The sequence below is a fragment of the Crocodylus siamensis genome, chromosome 8 (assembly GCF_052110815.1).
Source record: "Crocodylus siamensis isolate JL-2025a chromosome 8, ASM5211081v1, whole genome shotgun sequence".
NCBI classification, from domain to species: Eukaryota; Metazoa; Chordata; order Crocodylia; family Crocodylidae; genus Crocodylus; species Crocodylus siamensis.
In genome coordinates, this window is record NC_143402.1 from 75,754,572 (window position 1) to 75,781,202 (window position 26,631).

Consider the following 26,631-nt stretch of genomic DNA (forward strand, 5'->3'; position numbering starts at 1 on the left):
AAACCCGATCTGAACATTTTTATTTTTGTCATTATTTTGAAATGTTACTCCTGTTGGCATTTTTCAGGTTCTGTATTTGGCTGCATCTATACATGTCAATGTGGTAGGTGTAGGTTACCTTTACGGTACTACTTCACTTACTGGAAGAACAAAGAAGTTAAAGCATCATGAAGTATCAGTACTTCCATAAGCTGAAAGAAAAATTAAGCCTGAAACAACACCCAAAAAGGATCAAAGCTTGGACCCTGCTGTGATTTCCTCAACACTAACCCTTCAGAAAAAGTCATGTTAACTATTTGTGCCTGGTTTAATTATGCACTTTTTTCATGAATGGAAGAAAAGTACATGTTTTGAATTTAAATGTATAGACTAAAAGTCTGGAAAAAATTCTGAAACAAGACTCTCATATCCCTAGGTAAAACTTTTGAGGAGATTCAAGAATCCTGTAGAATTTCTCTTTTTATAATTCTTTTTTATTCACTAAATTAATATTTTTGTACAATTGATTTTTGACCATTTAAATATATAATTACCTGGAAATTTATCCACATTTTCCATTGGCAGAATATACCTTAGTTCATTTTCACTCTGTCCTGAGAATGTGGCATTAGGCACATATTCTCTGACCAGAGATGACATCCTCTCAGAGTCACAGTACTCATTGACGTGCATCCTGTTCATATGGGAAATTTTAAAATAAAAAAAACATGATTTTCGGAATGTAGAAACCAGGAAACCAAAATCCAGCAATCCTTAATTAATCATCATTCAGAAATATTTTCCAGATCCTGAAGAGCTTATTTAGGAAAGCATTTCACTGTGATTTTTTTTCTGAAAGTTTTTCTACACAGGCCATTAATAGGCAGTAAGCTATGGTGCATAGGGAGTGCACACAAGTGCAAGTGCATCCCATGAGCGTGACGGGGCACCCCCTGTGAAAAGACACCACAGACACTGCCGGCGGTCACTGCCTGCCAACCCCCACTTACCACCAGTCAGCGCTTAACACCACCCCCTCCCATCACCGCTGCCAGAGCTGTGGCTGCCTGTGGGAGCTCGCCATGTCCCCCCAGCCTTGGGGGCACATGGCATTCATGCTGTGGTGGTAAATTTCTGTGAGCTATCTACTCCACACTAAAGACACAAACAGAAGTGCAGCTCCTGGGTCTAACTCTTGGCACTTCACAGAAAGTGCCACGAGTTAGACAAATCTAACAGATGTTAGCTTTTGGGTCAGGAGGGCTGGAGATGGAGCTCCAGTTTAGAGCTGATCCAGGAAGAGAGGCTGCATCTCTGCAGACCCTTCCCCTAACTTTGCCCACCCTCTCCCAGCTTCTGTTCTGTCTCAGAATGGGAGGAGGAGAAGGCAGGGAGGCAGGTCTGTTCTGGGGTTTCCCCAGCTGTGCTGGAGTGGGGGAAGGGATGTGTGGATAGGAGCCCCCCACATCGGGAAGCTCCAATCCACATGCCCCGCTCCACAAAGCCAGCTGGGCAACCCCCAGAACAAGCTTTCTCTGTTCTCTTCTCCCCCTTCCATTCTGAAACAGCGCTGGGAGCCAAGCAGGGGCAGTGTTAGCTGATCCCTGCTCTCGGTGTGCGCACACACAAGTTAATGAAGGTGCTCCACTTTGGACAACTTAATCAAGGCACTACACAGGATGGGGCCCTTTTAAAGAGCTCTCCAGCTGTGCACTTATGTTTGTTCATGGCTGTAGAGTGTTTTCAGGGGTCAGACTGGGCAAAAATTGTCACTTGTGCAAAGCCCATCTGCTTGCCTCAGCCTGGAGGCTGCACTCTTCCTCCCCTTCCCCCCTACCCTGACCAGCTATTTTTAGCCCCGACTCTGTTACCCTGGATGGATTACTACCCTCCTGCACAGATGCACCAACCTCTCTGCAGATCCACCAGCACCCCTAATCTTGCCAACTCCCTGCCATGGACTCACTAGCCCCTCTCCGTTCCCCAACTCACTTCAAATGGGCTCCCAGTGCAGCTCCCAGCACTAGTAAATTTGAGCACAAGCTGGGCCAGAGCTACGATCACATGGCTTAAAGTAAGCTGCGTGATCATAGATCAGGTACTGTGAACATTTGCTTGTATCCTCAGTTATTCTGTTCTCATAATACAAGCCATCCTAAAACTTTGTTGGGAAGGGTGGTGTATATTGGTATTCAATCAGTCAGCCAATAATGTTATCAGTATGCCATCAATAAATATGGAGTTTTTATCATCATTCCTTTTAAATTTTTCCAAGAGGCATTTACTGTTTACATCCCTAGATATTGCTTGCTATGACTGAGATAACTCTGCGTTGCTACCGAGATACCAATTTAAAACCACAAGGAAAATATGCAAAAAAATATACCTTAAGCGATAGCCAATCCCCCATTTTTTCTTTAAAAAGAGAGATGAGCCAACACACTTTATCCTGCCACAGGAGATAAAAGCCTTGCGGTCTACAGAGAAAGAAAGCCAAAATATATCTTGCTTTAGGGGTTATTAAGAAGGCATTTGTAAGCAAAATGGAAAATATTGTGTCCTTTTATAAATCCATGGTGTGTCTATACCTTGAATACTGGGCCCAGGTTTGGTCCCCATACCTCAGAAAGGATATAGAAAAACTAGAGAAGGTACAAACATGCAGAGCCAGCCTTGGGGGTGGGCAACGTGGATGACCAGGATGCTGTGGTCAGGGGATGCCACACGCACACACACACACACACACACACACACACACACAGAGCAGCACTCTACGCTCACCCTGCCCTACACCAGTTGATCCCTGTGCTCCCCTCTACTCAGGACGAGCTGGGCCAGGCATTATGGGCAACTCCACCTCCCCACAAACTAAGCCCTGCACTCCTGCCTGCCTCTGCCTACAGCAGGGCTGCTGACTTGTGGGAGGGTTTTGAGCGGGCATCAAAATACAGGTTCTCTAAGGCTGGCTGTGCAAATATGGGCCACAGGGATGATTTCTGGTATGGAGGAGCTTCCATATGAGAAGAGGCTAGGTTTATTCAGTTTAGAAAAGAGAGGTTTTAGGGGAATCATGATAAGGGTTTACAAAATACTCAATAGTGAAGAGAAAGTAAATAGGGATTTAATCCTTATTATCTCTCACAATACAAGAACTAGGGGTCACACAGTGAAACCATTGGGTAGTAAGACCAAAACTAACAAAAAATGTTTGTTTTCACACAGCATATAATTAAATTATGGAACTCATGGCCACAAGATGGAGTGGAAGCTGACAGTTCAACCAAATTCAAAAAGGGATTGGACAAACTATTGGTGGAAAGGTGCATTGGCAGCTATCAATGCATTGGTACAGCCTCTGAATCAAAACTTCCTAGACCCTAAATGCTGGAGACTACAAGTTAGAGAGGAACAGGGGAAAAACCCTGGTCATACCCAGTTCACTCTTCCTTTCAGCTTCCACCCTGCCACTGAGGCTGGGCAAGATGGACCTATGGTCTGATCCAGGAAATGACAGTTGTTATTTTCTACGTTTACAGGTGACTTACTGAGATGAATAATTGATGAGAAAAACTGAAATAATCAATACACTGAAAAAGACCGTATAATATACAGTATATAAATGTTAATTTAATACATGTTTCATAATAGTTGATTTTATGAATAGGGCTGTCCCACTGAGTTTGGAAAGATAACTAATCAGGAAGTGGCTTTCAAACATGGGCAACTGAGTTGGGGAGGGCACCTGCCCCCACCCCCTCCTAGCAGCCAGTCAGTGACAGATCATGCCGACCCAGAAGTGGGAGGCACCAGCACTCCTGCCTGCCCCTCCTCCCCATAGCCTAAGCGGGGAACACTAGCTGTCAGGGGGTACACCAGTGCACCCCCATGCACCCCCTATGCATCACCACTGCTTTCAAATTTCAGGAGACATGGGTGTCAAAGAGGAATTAGGATGGAGAGAGGCTGGACAGGGAGGAAAGTATTGCAGGGGAAGCAGCACTGTGAATTTATGTGAAAATCCCTTTTGATTCAGGGAAGCCAAAAATAACATCCTGACCCTTTAGGCTGAGCCAGTACCCTGGAGATTTGTTTTACTCTTCAGGAAAACAGCTTGTAACTGTGCTCACCAGCCAGGATGTCAGCCTCATCCATGAACTGGGTGCTGAACAGAGTCACTCGACCAGATTTACGTTCCTTCAGTAGGGTCCACACCTGATGCCTAGAACATGGATCTAGCCCAGCAGTTGGCTCATCTAGAAGCAAAACCTGAAAGAGAAATGGAGGAAGACATTGCTTGTATTATCTCCTAACAATGTTATTGCAAGACTAGTGTGAGTTGACATTTTTCATGGTTTCAGCTTCTGCAGTTAAGAAAAAGAATTTTATTTTTTTCTTAAAGAAAAGATTCAGGGCATTTGGTTGAAAAATTTGAAAGCACAGCATGAGTGTATCCTAAGAGCTCCAAACCAACTAGGGAAATACAAAGAACATCTGAAGGATTATTAAAAAATATTGGATGATTTGGATTTTTTAATACTTTCTGATATTGCATATAGATTCATTTACTATGAAAAATCTTGTGTTATACATACAGATACACACAGATTCTTTTTAGCATGTATCAAAAAAGCAATGCCATTTATGTTTTTCATCTGTATTTTTATAATTTCTCATTTTAAATGATCCTTCCTGAGAGTAGCCAGTTTGAGCTAAATGTATTATTGATGCTGCCTCCATTCTTTCTTTGTTAAATAGATCCCAGTGAATAGTTCATAGAATCGTAGAAGTAGGGTCGGGACCTTGTAGATCTTCAAGTCCGACCCCCCGCCTGGGCGGGAAAAAAACTGGACTCAAATGAGTTCAGCCAGGTAGGCATCAAACCTCTTCTTAAAGACCTCCAGGGTAGGAGCCAGCACCACTTCCCTAGGAAGTTGGTTCCAGCTCCGAGCCACCCTAACAGTGAAGTAGTTCTTGCAGATGTCTAATGTAAACCTCCTCTCCAATAATTTGTGTCCGTTATTCCTTGTCATGCCAGGGGGCGCTTGGGGAAACAGTGTCTCCCCCAAACCCTTCTGGTCCTCCCTCGTGAGTTTATAGACAGTCACCAGGTCCTCCCCCAGCCTTCTCTTGTGAAGGCTGAACAGGTTTAGGTCCCACAGTCTTTCAATGTAGGGTCTGCCCTGTAGTCCCCGGATCATGCGGGTGGCCCTCCACTGGACCCTTTCAATGTTGTCCACACCCCTCCTGAAGTGGGGCGCACAGAACTGGACGCAGTACTCCAGCTGCGGCCTGACCAGTGCCGCATAGAGGGGGAGGATCACCTCCTTGGCTTTACTTGAGATGCACCTGTGGATACACAACAAGGTCCGGTTAGCCCTGCCAACCGAGACCGCGCATTGTCGGCCCATGTTCATCTTGGAGTCAGTAATGACTCCAAGGTCCCTTTCTGCCTCCGTGCTCTCAAGAAGGGAGTTTCCCAGTCTATAAGTGTGCTGCTGGTTTCTACTGCCCAAGTGCAGCACCCTGCACTTGCCAGTATTGAAACGCATCCTGTTTATGTCAGCCCACTCCTGTAACCTATCCAGATCTTGCTGTAATCTTTCCCTCCCTACTAGCATGCTCACCTCCCCCCAAATTTTGGTATTATCAGTGAATTTAAACAGGTTGCATTTCACCCCTTTGTCCAAATTGCTGATGAAGAAATTGAACAGCGCAGGTCCAAGAACCGAGCCCTGGGGGACTCCGCTGCCCACTTCTCCCCAGGTTGAATATGACCCATCCACCACCACCCTCTGATTACAACCCTTGAGCCAATCTGCAATCCATCTGACTATGTAGGCATCAATGCCACAGTCGCCTAGTTTTTTAATGAGGATGGGATGGGAAACTGTGTCAAAGGCCTTGCTGAAGTCCAGAAAGACTACATCCACAGTGACACCTGCATCCATTGCCTTTGTGACCTGATCATAAAAGGCAATCAGGTTGGTCTGACATGACCTGCCCCTAATGAAACCGTGCTGGTTGCCCTTGAGCACCATCCCTGAAGCCGGCCCATCACAGATGTGCTCCTTGAGGATCTTCTCAAAGAGTTTCCCTAGGATTGAGGTAAGACTGATGGGCCGATAGTTGCTCGGGTCCTCTCTCTTCCCTTTTTTGAAGATGGGGACCACACTGGCTATCTTCCAATCATCTGGCACCTGCCCTGAGCACCACGAGTGCTCGTAAAGCCATGCCAAGGGCCCTGCAAGAACCCCAGCTAGCTCCCTCAACACCCTGGGGTGGAGAGCATTTGGACTTGCTGACTTGAACACGTCCAGCCCCTCCAGAAGCTCTCTAACCCGGTCCTCCCCAACCTGAGGTCTGGAGCCGTTCCCCTCAAATCCATCTGGCATCACAGCGGGGAAGTCCCAGTCCCTGCACAAGAAAACGGACATGAAGAATTGGTTAAAGAGTTCTGCTTTCTCCTCTGGCACAACCATCAGATTGCCCAGTGTACTTTGCAGATGCCCCACATTACCCAGTGCCTTCTTCATCCTCCCTATATATTTGAAAAATGACTTTATTATCCTTGACCTTGGACGCTAGTCCTAGCTCTATTTCCACCTTAGCTTTCCTGACAGCCCCTCTACAGGCGCAAGCAGAGGAGGTATACTCCTCTTTGGAGATAGTACACCCCTTTCACTGGGTGTACACCGCCTTTTTGGTAAACAGGCATTCCCAGATGCCCTTGGAGAGCCAGGGGGGCTTTCGGGCACTCTTGCCGCCCTTGCTTCTTGTTGGGATGGTCACCCCTTGGGCCCTGAGTATTGCTTCCTTAAGGAACAATCACTCGTCCTGGACACAGTTCCCCTGCCCTCAAGGACCCCAGCACCTCTCCCACTAGTCTCCTCAACTTGTTGAAGTTGACCCTCCTAAAGTCTAGGGCTACCGTCTTGCTGCAGGCCCTTGACACCCTGCGCTGGATGGTGAATTCCAGCAAGCAATGATCGGTATCGCCCAGGTGGTCAAGAACTTGGAGGCCCCTTACCATGGCCAGGTCCAACAGGGCATTTCCTCTGGTGGGACCGTGCATCTCCTGGATTAAGTGGAGGTCCTGTATCTCAGCCAGGAACCTCCTGGAACGGTCTTGAAGAATGTAGGTATTTTAATATCTTTTTTTCCCCCTCAGACCACTGACTTCATTTCAGATATTATCTGTATACTTATTACATGAAAACATACACAAAATATTTGATCTTGCAAAGAATTCCTGTGGCAGGATACCTTTTGGGACCACGGGCATCACTGGCCCTCCTCTGCATCTAGGGCAGTCTGCCCTTATTTTCCTGCCACACCTTGATATAAATTGATAAAAATGTGGGAGGCTGCCCTAATTGTGGCCCTGGTATACTGGGCCTAAATACATGGCTCCAAACCTCCCCTACATTGTGCTCCATGCCTTGCAGATGGCATCTGATTACACTATTTGGCCCTTGCCTGGGCCCTCTCCCTCAGGCTCTTCCATGGGCCTCACTCTAGGGCCTCCTGCCCCCCATATCACTCTGGGTTCCTGGCCCCTATGGTCTCCTTGCCCCTCATCTCACTCAGGGCTCCTTGCCTCTATGGCCTCAGGGCCCTTGCTGGACCTTGGTCTCAATTCAGACCCCACTCGATGGATATGGACCCTGCTGTAGGCCCCTTCAGTAGGCCTGTGCTCTGTGTTTTTCTGTTGGGCTGTGCTCCCCTAGCCTTTACCCTCCACAGGGTACCTATAAGCCAGTGGGAACTGAGGCTTTCTGCCACCCCATCCTCATCTTTCCTTGGAGTGGCCCACATGTGGCATTTCATGGAGGCTGCCGCGCCACAGGCAGCCCCATCACACCAACTGACTCCAGGAGGATGCAGTTTTACCCCGGACCAATGGGCTTTCACAGTCCTAGCCTCAAGCTCTACCTGGCTCCCTTCTCTCTAGAGCCTGCACATACTTTGTAGACCTTCCACTCACGCTAGCCCCATGTCCACTCCAGGACTGCCCCTGGGTAGTTTCTGGGACTGCCCTTCATATGGGCAGGGCTGGCCTTCCAGCTCCCAACTCTTGTTGATGGTCCTTCACCCAAGGGATATTCACTCACCTGGCTTGGCCAGTTGGGGTACCAGGCCCTCTGCAGCACTGACCAACCCCCTCATGATGGGCATCTTGCCCTTCAGCCCCGCTTGGGCAGGTTGAAGTAGACTAACAAACTCAACAACAACCTGCCCTCTCCCTTTCTCACTGAGGCTTTTTATGCTGGCTAAGCCAGTACTCTCCCTGGAGCCATTCCCTATACATCTCTGCCACCATCAGAGTACCCTCCTACTCCTCCTTGAGTCCCACCAGTGTCTCTACACCAGAAGTCTTGGGGTTCCTTCTTACTTCCCTGGTAAGGCAGCCTACTCTCTCTTGATGTTCCTCAGGGCTCAGCTCTCCCAGCCTCTTTCACTCAGCCCTGCCTAGACTGGGAACCCTGATAGGCCTCCTCCTTCCCCAGCTAGCTTCCCCTTTCCTCCAGATGTTCCAGGAGCTGTAGTCATCCAGCTCAGGGATGTTGCTCCTCCGGCTCCCCAGATGTAACTGCTGTCCCTCTTCCCTAGGTCTGAGCTTATACTCTGACTGCCCAGCCCTCTTCCAGTCAGGCAGACTCCTAGCTATCAGGTGACTACCTAATTGGGCTTGAGCACACCTGCTAGCTACTCCACAACCTGCTTGAATCTCTTAAATTGATAGGCACTACTTGTGCCCTGACACAATTCCATTCTTATTTTTAGGTACTATAAGTAGTCTGATGGTAGTTATGGGAATCCTTATAGTTAGTATATGCATAAATCTTTTGGGATCAGGGCTTTTCCACATATGTTATAGCTGTGCTTGTCTTCTTCCTTTTACCTGTGGATCTCCTAACATGGCAATCCCAAGAGACAATTTTCTTTTTTGCCCGCCACTCAGTTTATCAGCTTGGATGTCCTGAATGCTGGTCATATCCAACAATGTCAAAATATTTTGCACCTACAAAATACATAAAAAGAAATTTCAAGTACCAGTTTGTTTTGGAATCATTCCCCAAATAGGTACTTCTAGGTAGCACTTGTGCATCACTATTAAAGTTAAACATCATCGTGTGTGCCTGCTGGTTTGAGTTCTTTGAAATGTTCCATTAGACATCAGTGATGCAGCAGAAGCAAGGAAAACTACAGGAATAACCTTTATTGAAGCAAGGAAGCCAACAGTGTGCGTCTGGCGTGAGCTTGCTGAGATTTGTATCCCTAAGAACCTGATGAAACACCAGACTTGGCTGTTTCTAAAACTATTTCTTCATCCAGTCTAAACTAAGTGGAGTCAGACATCCAACAGCAATACAGGTTCTCATATTTAAAACCTGACCATTTCGCAACTTCATGGAGATTCAGAATCAGAATAGTATCTCAGTTCTTATTGCAAAAATAATACAGATATAAGTTGAACTTTCCCACCTCCCCATCATGATTAAGACCATAATGCTACAATGGAATGCTTCAGGGGAGCTGGTTTTGCCACCATGCTTTGGTAAAAGTAAAATGATTACAAAGGATTTTCAGAAATGACTAGTAAAGTTACTGTTGCACTTCTAGCTGGATTTTCAAAAGGTGATTCGGTTAGATTTTTTGTTGGCATAAATTGTTCAAACTTAATCCAACGAAACTGAGAATCTTACCACATTCTTACCATCTATAGATTTAAAATTCAAGCTTTCATGAGAAATTAATCCAATGCTGCTGCGGAGACGAGGTTCTTTGCTAATAAACAAATACTCACCTCACGTTCAGCCTCACTGGACTGGATCCCTTTGATTCCAGCAAAAATTTGCAAATTTTCTTTCACTGTTACAACTTCAAACTGAATGTTGAACTGTGGACAGAACCCAATCCTCTCTCTGATTCTCTCTCTGTCCCCTATTTCAGACAAATGGTAGTTGTATATGGTGGCTGAACCTGTATGAACAAAGAAACAGGATAAGACCAAGAATCCTTTGTCTTTCACCCAAATATAGTTTGGCAATGAAAATGACTTGTGAGGAGAGGCTGAGGGAGCTGGACTGATTTAGTCTGGAGAAGAGAACACTGAGTGGGGATTTGATAGCAGCCTTCACCTCCCTGCAGGGGGGCTGCAAAGAGGATGGAGCTGGACTGGTCTCTGTGGGGGCAGATGACAGGACAAGGAGCAATGGGCTCAAGTTGCAGCAAGGGAAGTTTGGGTTGGATATCAGGAAAACCTCTCTCACTAGGAAGGTAGTAAAGCACTGGAACAGGTTACCTAGTGTGGTGGTGGCCTCTCCATCCTTGGAGGTTTTTAAGGTCCAGCTCAACAAAGCCTTGGCTGTGATGATGCTCCAAGCCTTGGTCCTGCTTGAAGCAGGGGTTGGACTAGATGTAACCTCCTGAGGTCCCTTCCAACCCTCATTTTCTATGATTCTATCATAGTTGATATCAAGCCCTTCAGTTGACGGTATTGCCTTACCGTCTGAAGCCTTGATAAATCCACTTAGCACATTTAGCAAGGTAGTTTTTCCAGCTCCACTATGACCAAGCAATGCAGTGGTTTGGCCTTCATAAATATTCAAGAACAAACCTAGTTTTAAAAAAAGTCAAAACAAGTGCATTGTTAGGATAAAGGTTTTAGAAAGTAAATTAGGTTCTGTTAGCCCCTGCAGCTCTCAGCAAAGAGTGGTATCCAAGGGTCAAACAATAATCAGCAAATGTTGCTTCTGTGAAAACTGATATAAGCAAAAGCCAGAAATACAGAAACTAAACTTTGGGTTAGTTTTCTTGATATTTATGGGAAACTGATTTATTTCTTGACGAATATTTTTTCCTCGATATTTATTAAAAAGGGAGTACTGCAGTACTGAGGGAAGGAAGAGACAAAATTAGAATAAATTAAAAACATAAATTATTACTCTAAGTGCAGAGCAAACTTTGTTAAAGATAGAACAAATATGCTTTCAAAAGTGAATAGAGTACATATCAGCTGTATGAATTAACCTGACGTGACATACCAATTATGCTACTCAACTAATGTCATTTCATTTCTAGAACTAAGTTTTCTCATATTTAACAGTGGTTAAATGTCACAGTGAAAATATTTGCATTGTCCCCAAATGTTCATTGCACTAAACATGGTTAATAATTATGGTTATATATTTAAAATAAAATAAAATAAAACCTGCCTGAGTTTTTTGTAATAAACTTAATTCATTTTTATTTAGGAACAAAGGATGACACAACTTTTACCTCTGAGAGCTTCTGCTTTCTGGTCATTCTTTCCATATATTTTTTTAATATTGTTGAGTCTAAAGGAAGGATATGGAAGTTGTTATTAGGACTAGAGACCAGCAAATTAGTTTCTAGGGGCTGCTTATTCATTCTTAAAGAGTTGATCCTTCACAGTCATTCACAAAGACAGTATGTAAAAAGTAGCTACCAGTCAGCTATGGCACTGTCCTATACCAACTTTTCATAAATGTAATGAATTACACACGGCACAAGGTGCTTAAAGATCACTCCTTTCATGTATAAAGACTGAATCAATTGCAAGAAATACTGCCACCTTATCTTTATCCAAATTAGACTGCAGCAATAATGAGTAGCCGAGAAGAGTAGCCATCTATTCCTCTCTGCCGCAATTATTTTTCAATAAAGCTTTTATCATGAATTAAATATACAAAGGGTCTCAAGTCCTTCATTTTTGACTGACTTACTCTCACCTGCATTTTAACAGTGCTAAATCTAGCTCTGCATTTTTATTTTATGAAATAAAGTATTTCTGCAATCATCCCATGAACACCACAATTGAGCAGATGAAGTAAAATTGATTGTAAGAGCACAACAGCAGATTAGTGGCCCTGGCCCCCAGGGTAGCAACAGGTTACTTTTTGAGTATATCAGTAACTGTACCTGATGGCTTCCTTCCCAACAAAGTCTGGAGGTATTCGCTCCACATTATCGTTAAAGATACGTTCCCGGTTTTGTTCAATTTCTGGTCTCTCACCAGGGTAATCTCTCCTGCTTTTGGACCAGTACGATGATTTCAGGAAGAATAAAGGGGGATATGGTATTCCATATTTGTCTGATCAAGAAGCAGAGGATATAACATTTTAGCTGATCAAGGATTTATCAAAACCTTATTCATGTTATTGAATATTTTTGATCGGATTTAAAAAAAAAAAAATACTTAGACACCTAATGATAGAGATGGATGCCTAATGGGATTTCAAAAATACTGAAGCACCTACCTTCATTTGATAATCCTACCTATAGGATCATGGCTGCCTTTACGTGCCTTATTGACTTTTAAAATTTGGCCACTAGTTCACAACATTGTCATGCATCTGAATTTACAGCCAACGTGCCAGAAACTGCACAGCAGAATGCATGGATGCACTGAGCCACAAAGGAGATTCTTTCCTATCTATGTTATAAAACTGAGCTCTATATATTATAATAGGCAAAAGAGAGCAAGGCCCTACCTATCAATGCTTCCAGCTCTCCACCATTTCACAGATGATGCTTTATTGATGCTCTTTCTACTGTTCCAATAAAGTAGCCTCTGCTCCACTTATTGTACACCATACACCTCTCTAGCACCTTTGCTAGCTACAAAAGCCCAGTGATAACCCTAGGGTTTGAACAAGCAGACAAACTAACAAGCCAAAAATGTCAGAAATGGAGGGGGGGAAATCAATATTTCCCATTCAACATTTTTCAACAATTGTTGAAGAATCAACAATTTGGGCCAATATACTGGCCTGAAAAGTCTGTCCTTTTCCCTTCTACATAAATTATGTTCTTTCTACCAGTATGTTCATAGCATGACACCAGCCATCTTCCATTTCCCTGGGAAACTATTCCACAGTTGAATGTGGAGTCTGTATAATACATGTTTGTGATGTTCTCCCTAAAATTTCTTTTTCCAGCATTATTCCATTACCCTTTATATTCATTTCAAGCACATATGTTCAAGTATGAAAGAGAGACAGACAGACAGGCAGGCACCTTTAAAACCACAACGGTGTATAAAAGGAAATCTACAGTCTTATCTATGAATCTGCTTACCAGGCAAAACTTTGTCAAAATAGATAGCCAGCACCATATACAAAATGGCATCAAGGATCAGTATTATGTAAGTTTTCAATAAAAAGTTTGATTCCTCCATCAAGTTAGAAAAAGAGAAACCTATTCCATACTTTTCTAAATGAAAAATCTGCAAGAAAAGACAAAGTCTGAGAATCTTCATGCATGATGAGATTTACACAATACTTTGCATGCCTAGAAATAATTTGTAAAGTCCATCACCATAGCTCCCCTCTTGTTCTTTCCTCACTTGAAATAGATTTCTACTATTATTTATGATGATACCCAATCAGGTATCAATGACATCCAATGACACCAATTGGGAAGATGGTACGCAATTGGCTTACTCCAACCTAATACTCTCTATTTACCTAACATAGGACAAATAGACCACAACAAATTCTTTGGGACAGAAGTTATGCCTCTGTGCTTATGTATCATCTAACAAATGGAGCCATTGAAAGCTAACACCGTAACAGTTAAGTTGTAATCTGCTTGTCAAGCGCCTAGCTTATGCAGAGAGCCAGCTCTTAGTTACAGTTTTCCAAATGCTCTTCCATACCTTTGCAAATCCAGCATTAAAAGCAAAGGGGCAGAGGAGTCCCAAAGCCCATTCCAAAGGTGCGGGGAGTTTTGTCAGCAGTACAATAAGACTCAGGAATCCAAAGAGAAGGGTGAGGAGGAACCCAACGTTGGCAGTGGTTTTATGTTTCTTTAAGAGGGAACTGAGCAGGAAGATGAAGTGGATCTGTAAAGATAAGGGAGCTCTTAGTTGGTGAGGTTGTGAGTGAAGTGCTCTGAGGTAAGAACAGGTCTGAAGGAGATACTTGAGAGACAGTGGGAGATGCACATGTTCAACTGTGACAAGACTAGGGTGCCACCCATCTTGGTGGGAAATACAGGACATCCAGGACACTGTCCCCTTCCTCTTTGCCCCTCCCAAGTCAGCGGTGCACTGCAGGGAGAGGCGGAGGTAAAGCAGTGTGCTGTCACAGGCTGGCAGGGCAGCCGTGGCGCTTGCCTGGCTGCCTTCCTGGGGTAGGATGCTGCTTCCCTTCCTTGCCAGACTGCGCCTCGTGCCCAGGACACACATTTTAATCTGTGGCCCGCACCTGGGACTGATGTCCAAAATCCAGGGCTCTCTTGGGAAAAATGGGACAGATGGCCACACTAGACACGACCCATTAACAAAAACGTATGACTTGCCTAGCTGTATGCAGTTTAAACAGAAAATTACCCATGGTTATATCCTAGAATCAATACTCAATCATTTCCACTACCTATACAAAAAACACCGCAGGGCTCCCTAAAAAAAATTAGTTCTTTTTATTTCAAACTACCGCTTGCAGTAGGTTAAGTTCCCTTTTTGTTCAAATTCTTAATATATGTTATGATGTCAAGTGACTTTTGCTAGTGAAGGAATAGTTTTAAACAAACCACCAGGATCATAATTTCTGTTCTTATGCAGTACTATATACAGTGCACAAAAATGATGAAAAATTAATCTGGTAGTAAGAATGGGGTTAAAGAATGATAGAGAATTAGCTGAGTACACCCAAACAATTTTGAAGAGATCCAAAATATTTCACCTTCAAGCTTAAAGCAATACTGGAAGCAAAATTTAATTCAGCAGGTGTCTTTTCAAAGAAGGACATGGCTAATCATCTTCAACAAGTAATATTTGTATTTGCACTAAGTGTATTTCAACTGAATGGAATTGATCTGAAAAATGTTAGCAGAGATCCTGAATATCATGGTTTCAAACCCTCATTGAATCACATGTGGAATATGAGAATGTGATTAAATAAGGGTTTTACAAACACATTCTCATATTCCACATATCTGGCAGCACAGCTGTGTTGCTACCCAGCATGTCCATAGGTGGTGGATAATGTAAGGACCTTTGGGTACTGCCAGGACCCAGAGTCTACAGCTGCTTGGGCCGAGTCCCCTCAGTTGCGGCTAGGGAGACCCTGCTACATGTGCACATTCAACCTGAATAGCAACCAGCTATAAAGTTAGTACACATTGTTGAGGTCTAACTTAGTAGCAGTTTGGAGCTTCTCATGGCATGATAAGTATTTTGCACATGTAGCTGGTCTCAAGGAAACCGCACAATTAACTGGTTATCTACACAATGCCTGTAACATGTAGAGGGGCCTTAGAGATATCCTCAGCTTAATCAATCAGCCTGACCAAGCAAAGGCTACAGTACCAGAACACCCTCGTATCTGCCCTGTGGCTATTAGCAGTGTAGGCTGTTACTGATATTTTAATGTGAGGGGTAAAGAAATGTATACTCAGACTTACGGATGAGATGCCATAAAGGAAAAACAGAAGCCAGACAGCAGAGAAACTGCTCATGAGGAAAAACTCACTAAAAAAGATAGCTGTCAATGCACAGGACATAATCGAAATATTGACGGCATACAACAAACTCCAGGAGAGCCTGCAAATGAAAAGATATTATTATGTTCCTGCTTGCTTAATGAATGACTTCATCTTAATTAAGACTTCATCTGTACGGCAAACACCGTCTCTTAATTACATTACTTAGGCATTCTGTGGGAAAGCCCATTGCTATTCCACGTACGGTTGTTGGCACGATTGACATCAGCAAGGAGTTACCCAGAGGAATGCATCAGATCAGGAACATATCCCTTCCCTGGGAAAAGGGGGATGAGTGGGGATGGACAGAGTTTTCTCTCCATTGCAGGAGGTGTTTGAACCACCCCCCATAGAAAACAGGCTATTTCTCAAGCCCCACAGATATCAGAGGATCCTCTATGTTAGATGGGTTTTTATTACCTTAAGTCTCCTGGGTCTCCCTGTGTGATACGGCTAGGAAAAAATTATGTCACCATCTGTGGCTGTACTACAAATCTGCCTGTATTTCCATAGATCTAGTAAGAGACCTCAAACCCACACACTCCCTAAGAAAAGAATCCCAAGCCAGGAAGGGCGAGCTGTTTGGTATATCTTTTCACTATGAAAAGCTCCCCAACCCTGAGAGTTGGGGGTTTTTTGAGCTATTTTTTAAAAAAAATTTTCAAGGAGAGTCAAAGTTTAGCTTTTCCTCAGAATAGCTATAAACTGTATGATGGAGTGAGTCTGCATGAACTACTCCAAACAACGTACATCGGTCCTTGCCTGATTCGGCCCAATTCAGTGGCTAAATCTCTGAATTTGAAATGAATCAGGGGACCAATTAAAAGGTCTGAATCGATTCAAAGCTCTCCAAATTTTCGGGAAAGATTTGGAGTACTTTAGTGATCGGGCAGTCCCTGGTGGCTACAACAGGGAGCTGCAGCCGACTCCGAACTGGTAAGTACCAGGGCTGGGAGATGGGGGGGTGAAGGAGGGTGGAGGGGTTCATGGGGAGGACTTCTGCCAACCCACCCACCCCCACCGCTCCCCAAGCTCCCCTACTTCCGCCTGCTCCCCCAGCCCTCCCGCCCCAGCTCAGTACTTTAAAAAAAGCCACAGTGCTCACTGGGTGCTGCTGGGCATGAGGGGTAATCCCTGCTGCCCCATGCTGCATGGGGGGCTATGCATGAGCCCCCAAACACCCTCCCCACTCCTCCAGCCCTTTAAGAAAAAAACTAAACTAAAAAAAGCCCAGGGACTCACGGCTCCTGCAGCGGCCTCGGGGCTTCAGGGGCTCATGCAGAGCCCCCCATGGTGTGGGGCAGCTGGGAGTGGTGGGTCCAGGGCTTTTCTCAGGTTTTGTTTTCTTAAAGGGCTGGAGCTGGCCTGGGCAGGGCACCCGTGGGAGGGCTGGGGGAGCAAGGGGAGAGGGGGGGCTCTTGCAGAGCCCCCCATGCAGCATGGGGCAATGGTTCCCCCCCGGCAGTGCCTGCTGAGTCGGGGCTTTTTTTTAACAAGTGCCGGGAGCTGGGGCAGGCAGGGCAGCCATTGTCGGGCTGGGAGAGCGGGCCTGGAGCCGAATCTCCGAATTAAATTTGGCCCAATTGAATCGGCCAAGTCTGAATCCAAAGCTAATACTAGCTGCTTCACACAGGCCTAATTTCCACCTGTAGTTGCTGTCTAGTTGCTTTTTTCAGTCCCTCTTGTTCCCAGGAGGGAGTGAAGCTAGCAGTTCATTGCATTCATTGAGAATACGTTCCTTTTGGCAAACACGTACTTACTGTTGCAAGCACACACATTTTAGCTACTTCAGCAACTCACCAGAATGCCAAGTCCTGCAGCCCCATCATCTTCATCAATTCCTTGTGCTTTCTTTTTTCGCTTGTCATATTTAGTGCCAAAAAGTGCATAAAGGGAGAGAAACACATTACAAGAGTAATCAAGATAAATGAATAATCCATTGTTATTGTAGGCATGATGTTTAATGATCTCATACGGACACCAGCAATGGATTTCATTTCTTCCCAGACAGAATGACTTGTTGTGCCCTGAAAAGGATTAAAGTTAGCAAAGTTAGCTAATGCAGGTTAACTTTTGTACAGCAAGATGAGTTTCATATGCCACTGAATATTGATAGGGACAGTTGACGTGACAGCAAACTCCTCATACTTTTACTGCTGTAACTTCCTTCCTGGCCTGGAAAACTTCAGTCTTCCCTGGCAAGTGCATACAAAATGGTACTGTCAAGATCAGTTTCTGAGACCAGAGCCAAGAGGACTTTGCTTCACTGGCAAAGCAAAAGCTCACAAATAAAGTAAGAGAATTGCATATAGGTTTCGCAAGGACCCTATGGATTGTAACTGAGTTGACTAAAGACTGTCCAGTGTCCCTGCAAATATCTGTGGGTTGTCTTACTATCCTCTCTTAGTAGTGAAGTCTCATGGGGTGCACTGGAAAAGCCACAGTGACAAACCAGTGTAGAAGCCAGGAATCCACTACCGAGTTATTTTGACCCAGACTTCGCAAAATGTGGAGTCAATATAGAGCCTAAGGCAGGTAGGGTACATGCTGTGTGGATGCATGAGCGCTCAGGACTTCAGTTCTTCCTCAAGCACCTTTGCCCTTTCTCATCTGCCCCCCATCACTCTTGAAAGACACTACAAGAAATCAACAAAACCCTTGAATGCCATCGCTTCCAAACTCTCTTTAAAACTCAATGCTGTCATGATGCTCACAGAATAGTCATCGATGGCTAGCTAGCATATACACCGAGAACTGTTTCAGTCTTTCCTTTTCTCCTTATTTCCTTTGCTAGTTTAATTCACTCAGTGGGCAGGACCAGCGGGAATGGTCTCACCATGATTCTCATGGTGAAAAATTCACTTTCTGGAAAACAGACAATAATGTCACCTCAGGAGTTGCACTTACTTCTATGATGGCGGCATCAATGCTGGATTGCAAAGACACAAACCCATTGTACCAGTATCTTGGGCTTTCACAGTAACTTGCAGAAGCATTGTAACAGGAATCTGCAGCCAAGATGAAAGATCAGTTGCACTAACTATATGCAATAATCTCCATTGCAGTGGATGTGCCTGGCAGCAAATCCCTTTCCCCACTTTACTACTCCTATTATATTTTGAGATGCACTATGGTCAATCTCCCACGTTCTTCAGTGACACGGGATACCGTGATACTTCCTATGCCACACATCTGAGCAATATTTCAATTCTTTAGGACACGTTAAATATCTGAGTTGGAAGTTTTTCAATGAAATGTGCTTGACTGCCGTCATCAATTTAATGACAACAACAACAAACCAGGACAAAACAGGTATGGCTCAGTGCCTATGGAAATGTAGATGCTTCCACAGAATATCACCTTAAATGCCCTGTCCTAAGCAACCACTGGTCAAGGTTAGAAGTTGATACAATCTTTATTCTAGATTAAAATTTTTCTGTTTCACTGTGGCTGCTCACAAGAGCATGGATGCAATTTTTTGGACATTAGTTTTACGTGCTTGATTTAGATTTGTCAAGAAACCAGGGAACAAAAATAGTGCATAACAGATACATTAACGTATGTGGCATTACATCCATTTTTAATGCATGAAACTATAGAATGAGACATAAAAAAAGAGACTGACATGGACTGCAACATACCGAGTGGGGTGAATATTTCAAGTCAATAGAAGACCAAATGTTTTACAAGATAGCTTTTGTTGTTAACAAAGTAAAACAGGCTTGAATGTGTGATTATTTCTAGGTGATAAAAATATTTGATCATATAGAGGATAAGGGCCAGATCTGCTCCATCAGAGCTGTGCTGATTCATATGAGCTGCCTTTCTAAATAAGAATATCAATTAGAATTACCTATGTCTCCCAAGTTTTCATTTGGAATAACCACATATCTGGGAGCAAACCTCAGGCGATAAGAAAAGTCATCTTCAAATACAACCCCTACAATGCTTTGATTCTTAGTCCATGCCGTTTCCAGGGCTTTTTCATCTTCTACTGCTTCTGTTTTTATACCTGTGGTTTATAGAAAGCAAATATGTTGATCAGTGACTTCGAAAATGCAAGCTCTGGAAATCCCTACATCTTCTGGTTCTGTCAGTGGTGTGACTCTCTTCAATGAAGAATCTTCATGGTGTTATTCTCTGCTCAGTTCTGCGTGGAGCTATCTTAAGTCACTTTAGATTTAATCAGCTTGGAAGAGTTTAATAAGATTCTCGCTAGAATCAATAGTGAATGCAATATTTGACTGCGAGGATGGCTTTCTCTACTGTAAAAGTCATCTTTTCACTAGCAAAGTCAGGTAGCTAGTAGGAGCATGTGAAGCGGGCAGTATTCGATTCAGATTTGGCCCAATTTGGGGGATAGTGATTTGATTTGCTGATTTGGATCACAGTCCCAAACTGATTCGGCTGTATCTGAAGATTCGATTCCGATTCAGAGAATCAGTGATTCAGCCATAGATGCAGCTTTATATGTTTTTTCTATGTACCTCAAGGTACCAGTCCCAGCTCGTGAATGCGGAGATGGTGGGGCGGATGGAGCATCTCACGGGAGTGCAGGGGGGTCCCCCACGTGCTCGGTGGCAGACCTGGAAGTGGACTGGAAGTACTCCTGATCCACTTCTGGGTCCAATGCTGAGCGTATGGGGACTCCCCCCACAGCCCCCCAGCCCAGCGATTGGCCACAGGGGGACCGTGGGTGCTCCTCCAGACTCAGGAGGCACCAGTCACTGAGCCAGGAGGCTGGGGGGTGGTTCCCTGCACACTCTGTAATGGATCCAGAAGTGGACCAGAAGTACTTCTGGTCTACTTCCAGGTCTGCCACCAAGCATGCGAAGGACCCCCCTGCACTCCTGTGGATGCTCCATCTGCCTCAGCATTGCAGCGTTCACAAGCCATGCCCAGTGCCTTGAGGTATGTAGAAAAAACATATGAAGCTGCGTCTATGGCCAAATCATCATCTCTCTCTAAAGCTCTCCAATTCGATTTGGAGAGATTAATGGGTCTCCTGATTCAATTCAGATTCGGAGATTCGGCTGCTGGATCGGGCTGAATCTCTACCGAATCAAGTCAGCGATCGAAGCTTCACACAGCTCTAATAGTTAGCCATGTTGCAGAAGTCAGGCAGAAGGCACTTTTCACTAGACAGTCTCTGAACATAAACCTTGGATCCTAACAGTATCCATAAATGACTTCAGGTGACAATGTGGGATCCAAATGCAGATCCAGGTTTGAACTTTCCACTTTAGTAGTCCTTGTCTCTCTGGATTCAAACTGTTGGGTGTTTGGTATCTGGACCAGGATCATGATTTTATGGCTCAGGCTAAGCCTTTGCTTTCCACTCAACACATGATGAAGAAATACATGTTATCACATTGCACTAAGGAAATTTCAGGTTTCTTTCTTTCTTCTTTAGGTCTGAAATATGGGGCTTCACAGTACCTCTGCTACCTGGAGTGCCAGACAGCCAGTAATCAATTCATTTTATTTCCATTCAGCTTTCACTGTGCAAGCATATGTGATTTCCACTCTGTTTTTTTTCTGAAACTACATCTATCATTGAAGTAATAGTTTCTGCAATGTCTAAAATTAAGAAGTACTGGGAATCAGTCTAGTTCTTTCATGATCAGGCTGCTGAATATACTTAGGAAACTTAATTATTTCATGAACTTTCCTGAAAAGAATGAACCAGCATTTACTTCAATACTACTGGGCTATGCTTAGTCTTACCCTTTTGTTATACTTGTCACACTACACTAAAAGAAAATGAGAGGTACTGGATAATGCCTCCATACCTAGCTGTGATAATGGATAAATTAGGATGACTTCTATGCACTAGCCAGGCATGTTTTAAAACTTGGCAGACATGACATACCTTTCATGACAGAGTCAAATGCCACTTTATTCATTATTTGTCTTGTAGTATTTGTCACTGGGGTATAGGCAACTGTAACCCCAGTAGCATTGAAGGCAGGATCATCTAAGCGTCCGAGGAAAGTGTGAGGTATTTCAGCAATTGGAGGAGAATAATGGTACAATGTAATTAGGTACACCAGAAGAAGGAAAAGTAATGAGAGGATCCATTCCTGTGTAATAGGGAAAAAAATGCAAGGAGAACGTGATATAATAACCTGAAAGAGAATACGACTGTTCCTGATAATTATGTGCACAAGAGAGATTTCTTGATAAATTTGACAGAACCATTTTCTATGTTATCCTTTTTGTACGTACTGGTATCACAATTTTTCATAACTTTTAATATTACTAGAACCTAGGAGGGTAAAGTCAAGTCTAAAATCCCTACCTTTGGGAATAAAAATAATGAACTTTAAAAGATGCAAACACAGACATCATGATCAACCCTTTATATCGTTGTTTACATTTGTTTGAAAATGAGAGAACACCAGGCAGAAATTGCTTTGTATTTTCTCAGGATTGCAGTAATATTAGCTGTAGAGAACAGCCAGTTTAATCTATAGATGCATGTATTCATATTAAATAATGTGTGTGATAAGTCTCTAAAACATTTCCTCCAATATGTAATATTCAGATGTGCAACAAGTGTACATGTGGAGTGTGGCCCAGGTGTGTGCCCACTTGCAAAGGTCTGCTGCATATTGACCTGATCAAACATTGACCACACTACTTTTTTAGAGAAGAAAACATTGAAATAGTTTTCAATTAATCTATGCTTCTGATGAACCATGCCATATTTTCATTAGAAAAATACTGCTTTTTAGGATTGTATTGACAAATTGAAAGCTAAAAAAACCCAACAAAATAAAACAAAAAAAATACAGGTTTGGGGCTGTCACAGTTTTAAAAATGAAAACCTGAATGCTCTTTATCCAGTTTCCGTGGGGGAGGAAGGGGAGGACATCTTTTTTTTGGCCAGCACTGTGTAATACAGATTTCCCTCCCCAACCACAATTTTGAGTATCTCCGCTTAATATTCTATACACTATTTTGGCTACCACGGTATTCAGTTTTGAGTAACCACGGTTTTCCATGGCTGTGCATCAGCCCCCCACCTGCCATTTTTCCCATAAATCCTTTGTCTTGCCAACTGTGGTTTTGCTAACCACGGGAACTTTCAGGAACCTAACCCCAGTGGCTGGCGAGGGAAACCTGTACAGTACTTCTGGGGTGAAATACTGTGTGTCAAGTGTTCAGCACCCACCTAAGGTAAGTAAGGTGGGAGAAAGAAGAAATCTGTAGCAAGATCCATTTCTAGACCCTACTGCTGGTTATGAGACCTAAGTACAGAAGGAGCAACAAGTACTGAGAATGGCTCTGCTCGAGTTCCCTTTTCCTGTCTAATAGAAGAACCCTTCGAGGAATCAGCCTGCCCATTATTTGTCTCTCTGGTCATGCCTCTGTGCAGAATAGGTTGGGAATGCAGCTAGGGAAGGGGGAGCTTTTGTCGTGTGGAGTATTTGAGGGCAACCTTTAAACTCAGTGCAAAATGGCCTTACTGAAAATTCACAGCCTAGCTCACTCGCACCTTTTCAGGCAGGGATGCCGAGTCCTGAATACTAGAGAAGAACTAGCAGTATAATGTCAGCCCACACTGTGCCTGTCCTCCTGACCCCCACCCAGCTACTCTGATTTCAGTAGCCTCTCCTTTCATCACCTGCTTGTTGTTAAACAATGGTTGACTTCTTCTAGTTTGTCATGGAATTCAAGAGTTACTTGAACTTGCTATTATCACTAGCTCAAGTTGTAAAATCTGAGGCCTGGCAGTGCAAATATGACCAGCAATACTATCTAGTAAGTCAAAACATGTTGTTTCTGTCACATAGCTAAAAGCAGTCAAATCTGTGGAGGTTTTATAACTGACAAATAGCAGCTGAACTCTTGTCACTATATCAACATGATCATGTCTTTGAATGCCTGACTGAATAGCAAAGAGCTGGCATTATGAATGTTTGCTATTGAGCATTTAAATTATTGTATGGATAAGAGAAAGACCTAAGATCAATAGAAAAAAACAGCTTTAACAACGCATGACCTGCACAAAGAGAACTGCCTCACTGGGACTTTTCATATACTTTTTGTTTTTTTTGTTTTTTACTTTGAACACAAAATACATCAGTTAATTAACACCCTCTGCCCTCCCCACTTAGCTTTTAATTTGCTTCCTAAATTTTCTTTTTGCACTCACCTGAAAGCTTTTTTTCTTCATCCTCCATTTGATAAGCACATTTTTCCATAAGAGAACTTTAGTTTGCCGGTACATGCTCTTCTTCCTCTGAAGAGTCTGCATTTTTTTAATCTAGAGAGAAAAGCAAAAGCAGGAATCTCCTAATAAAACAAAGCCAAAAAAGAAGAATATATATATAGTTTTGTGTGTGCCGTCCTTTCATCTGGGCATATCAAGGCACTTTGCAAAGGTAGCTATTACTCCCATTTTACTGAAGGAGAAAGAATTGAAATTGCAAATTCAGATGTCCCAACTCCTTGTGTCATGCCTTAACTCTAGGACCATCTCCGCAGCATAGCTTTTATAAGCAAAAGGCAGTGACTTCTGGGATCCCCAGCACTGTACACAAGGCTTCTGGTTCTGCATTTAGACAGTGACTAACCAAATCCCATAGTTTAGGGGCTTCACTGATCACTTGGAGGAGTCAGGAAGTATATTTTTTACCCTAGTGCATAATTTGTTCTTTAGATACTTTGTTCACCTTCCTCTGAAGCACTTCTGGCAATGCTTGTGTCCAGATGTTGCTGACTAAACAAGTGGAGAATACCTGAACACAATGTGAAATACTGTATGTAACATGACCCCTCACTCCTTTCTGTGTTTTTGCATGTCTAACATGAACAAGTGCAATGGATTCAGATTTCTATTTATTCTACTAATACTACAAAAAATCCTTTTCACTCTTGGCTCTTTTGGTCTTGGGGATGGAAACTGATAGAAAATAGCACACACTATTCCAGATAAAGAAAATAAAAAAGTGTTTTATGCTTTCATAGACTGCTTCTGTAGTATTATATTCTGGATTAGCAAAAGGTAAATGTGATGTAACAATTAATTTAAATTTTAGTTGCATTATTATTGTTATTGCAGTGAACGTCTGTCTACTAGGCAGGCTAGAAAGATTTGCTACATTAACTGAGAGAGCAGATTCTCCATCAAGATCCGCTGAGGCAGCTGTAAATGGCTTGTCATCTAATAGCGGAGGGCACTGCTACTAATGTTGTGTGCAATTGAAGCAATTCATTGGAAGAGATTAGAAAAATCTTGGTTATGATAAAGAAGTGCACATGGTGAGCCTCCTTCCTCCATTAGAAAAACCTCAAAGACAGAACGACTGCCTTCCTTCTAGGAATGCAGAACTTTACCTTTTGTCTTTATGGTGAAGGCTTATTTTTTCAGTAAAAAAAAAAAAAAAAAAAAAATCAGGGAGGGACCCAGGCTATTCAGAAGTACATTTTAGACATCACATCCATTCACAGGTCACAGACAAACCACAACTCTGCCCCAAGAAAAAAAGCAAAAGTAAAAATTAATACCTGGAAAGAAGACAATAAAAACAGTCGTGAAGAGTTAAATATTCACTCCACTGCAGATTTACAAATGTGCTTGGAAAAGACAAACTTTGGGTTGTGTTGCCAGTGCATGGGCAAAAGCACAGCAGGCAAATGCATACCAAAAATAACTTTACATTGTCTTCCAGTCCAGACAGACAAATAAGAGCTGGACAACGGTTCAAGCTGAGTGAGGAATGTCACCATCACTCTCCTAATGCTTCTCTTACTTATAGATACTGAACTGACTAAACCCAAAGCTGCAACAAGAAGTATGGACAGTTCTTTCCAGCATAGCTTGTACTGCACAGAGTGGCACAGCTTTACTTTGCAAGTTATTAGTTATTGGATGTTTTCATATTTGATTAAGACAACGCAGTAGAAAAACAGAAATCCTACCTTAAAGCCAACAGTTTAAGAGGAATCAGGAATATTTGCCTTCTAATAGCAGTAAAAACAGTGCAGAAAACAGCAGTTTTCCTGGGATATATTTTGGAATCAAAGCAATGGCTCGTCGTGCTTTTCTGTGAAGAGGCATTTCCCCCCTTCTATTAGCAATTCCAAACCTCACATGACAACTTTGTTTTTCATTGGCTTCCCCTCTCCTACCCCCTAAGAGCCTTCCTCCTTGGCAGCTCTTTGCATTTCTCCTTTTATATAAAGATGAGAGAACATATTTCTGCTGATGTGCCTGACAGAGGTCTCTCTCGAAAGTTAGCTGGGAAACACTTGACATTTCTTATGCATAAAGAGGAGAGTGGGGGGCAAGAAAAGAACTCCCCAAATGTGTTTTTTTTAAATCGATTACTGCCCTGTATGCAAGCCAGACCTAACTTCAAAAGGACTGCAACATGCCAATGCGGGGAAACAGGGGAGCAATGTCCAGCCTGGTTTTTATCTGTAGGACAGCTTTGTTTGCAGTTACTATTTTAGAAAACGCTTCCAAAATAGTAACCGCAGCAGATGGGAAATTTCCTTTGCTTCTTACCATACAAAGCACAACAAACAGTAGTTTGATTTTGTCAGCATGGTATGTTAAATATAGAGGTTTTGTCTAATTGCAGCTGGACAGCATCAGTTAAACTACCAAGCTAGGGAAGCTCACATTGGTTCCCAACGAAGTTCTCAAGGCTGGTGGTAGCAATGCAGACCGAACAGCAGAGAGTGGTGTGAAGCTTAAACTGCATTAAAAGACGGAAAAGATATGACTGCTGGGGAAGGGGGCAAAGGGTGGGGAGTTGGAATCATGCCCTTGCCCCAGGTGAATATGGTCATACTTCGTTAAAAAGATGAAGTTATAAAAATTACTTCTTTCCTCAGCTAAGACCCAGACTATAAGACCCAAGGCTTCCAGGTCTTCAACAGAGACACTCGAAATCCTGGGGTTATGACTCTGAAAGAATCGAAACAGCAAGACTGTCTTGAAGTCATAGACCCCAGGAGGCATAGTGCCCCAGAAAGCTCACAGGTGATCTGGGTACAAGCAGACAACTTTCTGAGTTAACGCCTGAGTTTGATTTGACTCCTACTGAAAACAATCAGGATACCTGCCTGCATTGACTTGCGTGCAGAAGTGCTGCATGCACATCACTAAAGGCGTGGATGTCACAG

At 43.3% G+C, this 26,631-nt stretch overlaps 1 protein-coding gene across 4 annotated transcripts in view; it reads right to left on the reverse strand.

Moving 5' to 3' along the window:
* Nucleotides 1-25,553, reverse strand: part of LOC149859087 (ABC-type organic anion transporter ABCA8-like) — a 49,246-nt gene extending 23,693 nt beyond the window's left edge. For all 4 annotated transcript variants that reach the window (XR_016443753.1, XR_016443754.1, XM_090059397.1 and 1 more), the window contains exons 1-17: nt 25,420-25,553; nt 23,651-23,761; nt 21,362-21,572; nt 19,343-19,501; nt 18,397-18,497; nt 17,290-17,516; nt 15,412-15,550; nt 13,664-13,849; nt 13,084-13,231; nt 11,926-12,097; nt 11,263-11,321; nt 10,490-10,600; nt 9,788-9,963; nt 8,882-9,001; nt 4,107-4,245; nt 2,366-2,456; nt 534-673 (exon numbers count right to left, since the gene is read on the reverse strand). Coding sequence is in view for 2 of the 4 variants with exons in the window: in XM_090059397.1 (XP_089915523.1) it covers nt 534-673; nt 2,366-2,456; nt 4,107-4,245; nt 8,882-9,001; nt 9,788-9,963; nt 10,490-10,600; nt 11,263-11,321; nt 11,926-12,097; nt 13,084-13,231; nt 13,664-13,849; nt 15,412-15,550; nt 17,290-17,516; nt 18,397-18,497; nt 19,343-19,501; nt 21,362-21,572; nt 23,651-23,752 (2,281 nt within the window). In the remaining 2 variants the exon portion in view is untranslated. The remainder of the gene's footprint in view (nt 1-533; nt 674-2,365; nt 2,457-4,106; nt 4,246-8,881; nt 9,002-9,787; nt 9,964-10,489; nt 10,601-11,262; nt 11,322-11,925; nt 12,098-13,083; nt 13,232-13,663; nt 13,850-15,411; nt 15,551-17,289; nt 17,517-18,396; nt 18,498-19,342; nt 19,502-21,361; nt 21,573-23,650; nt 23,762-25,419) is intronic.
* Between the last annotated feature and the right edge of the window lie 1,078 nt (nt 25,554-26,631).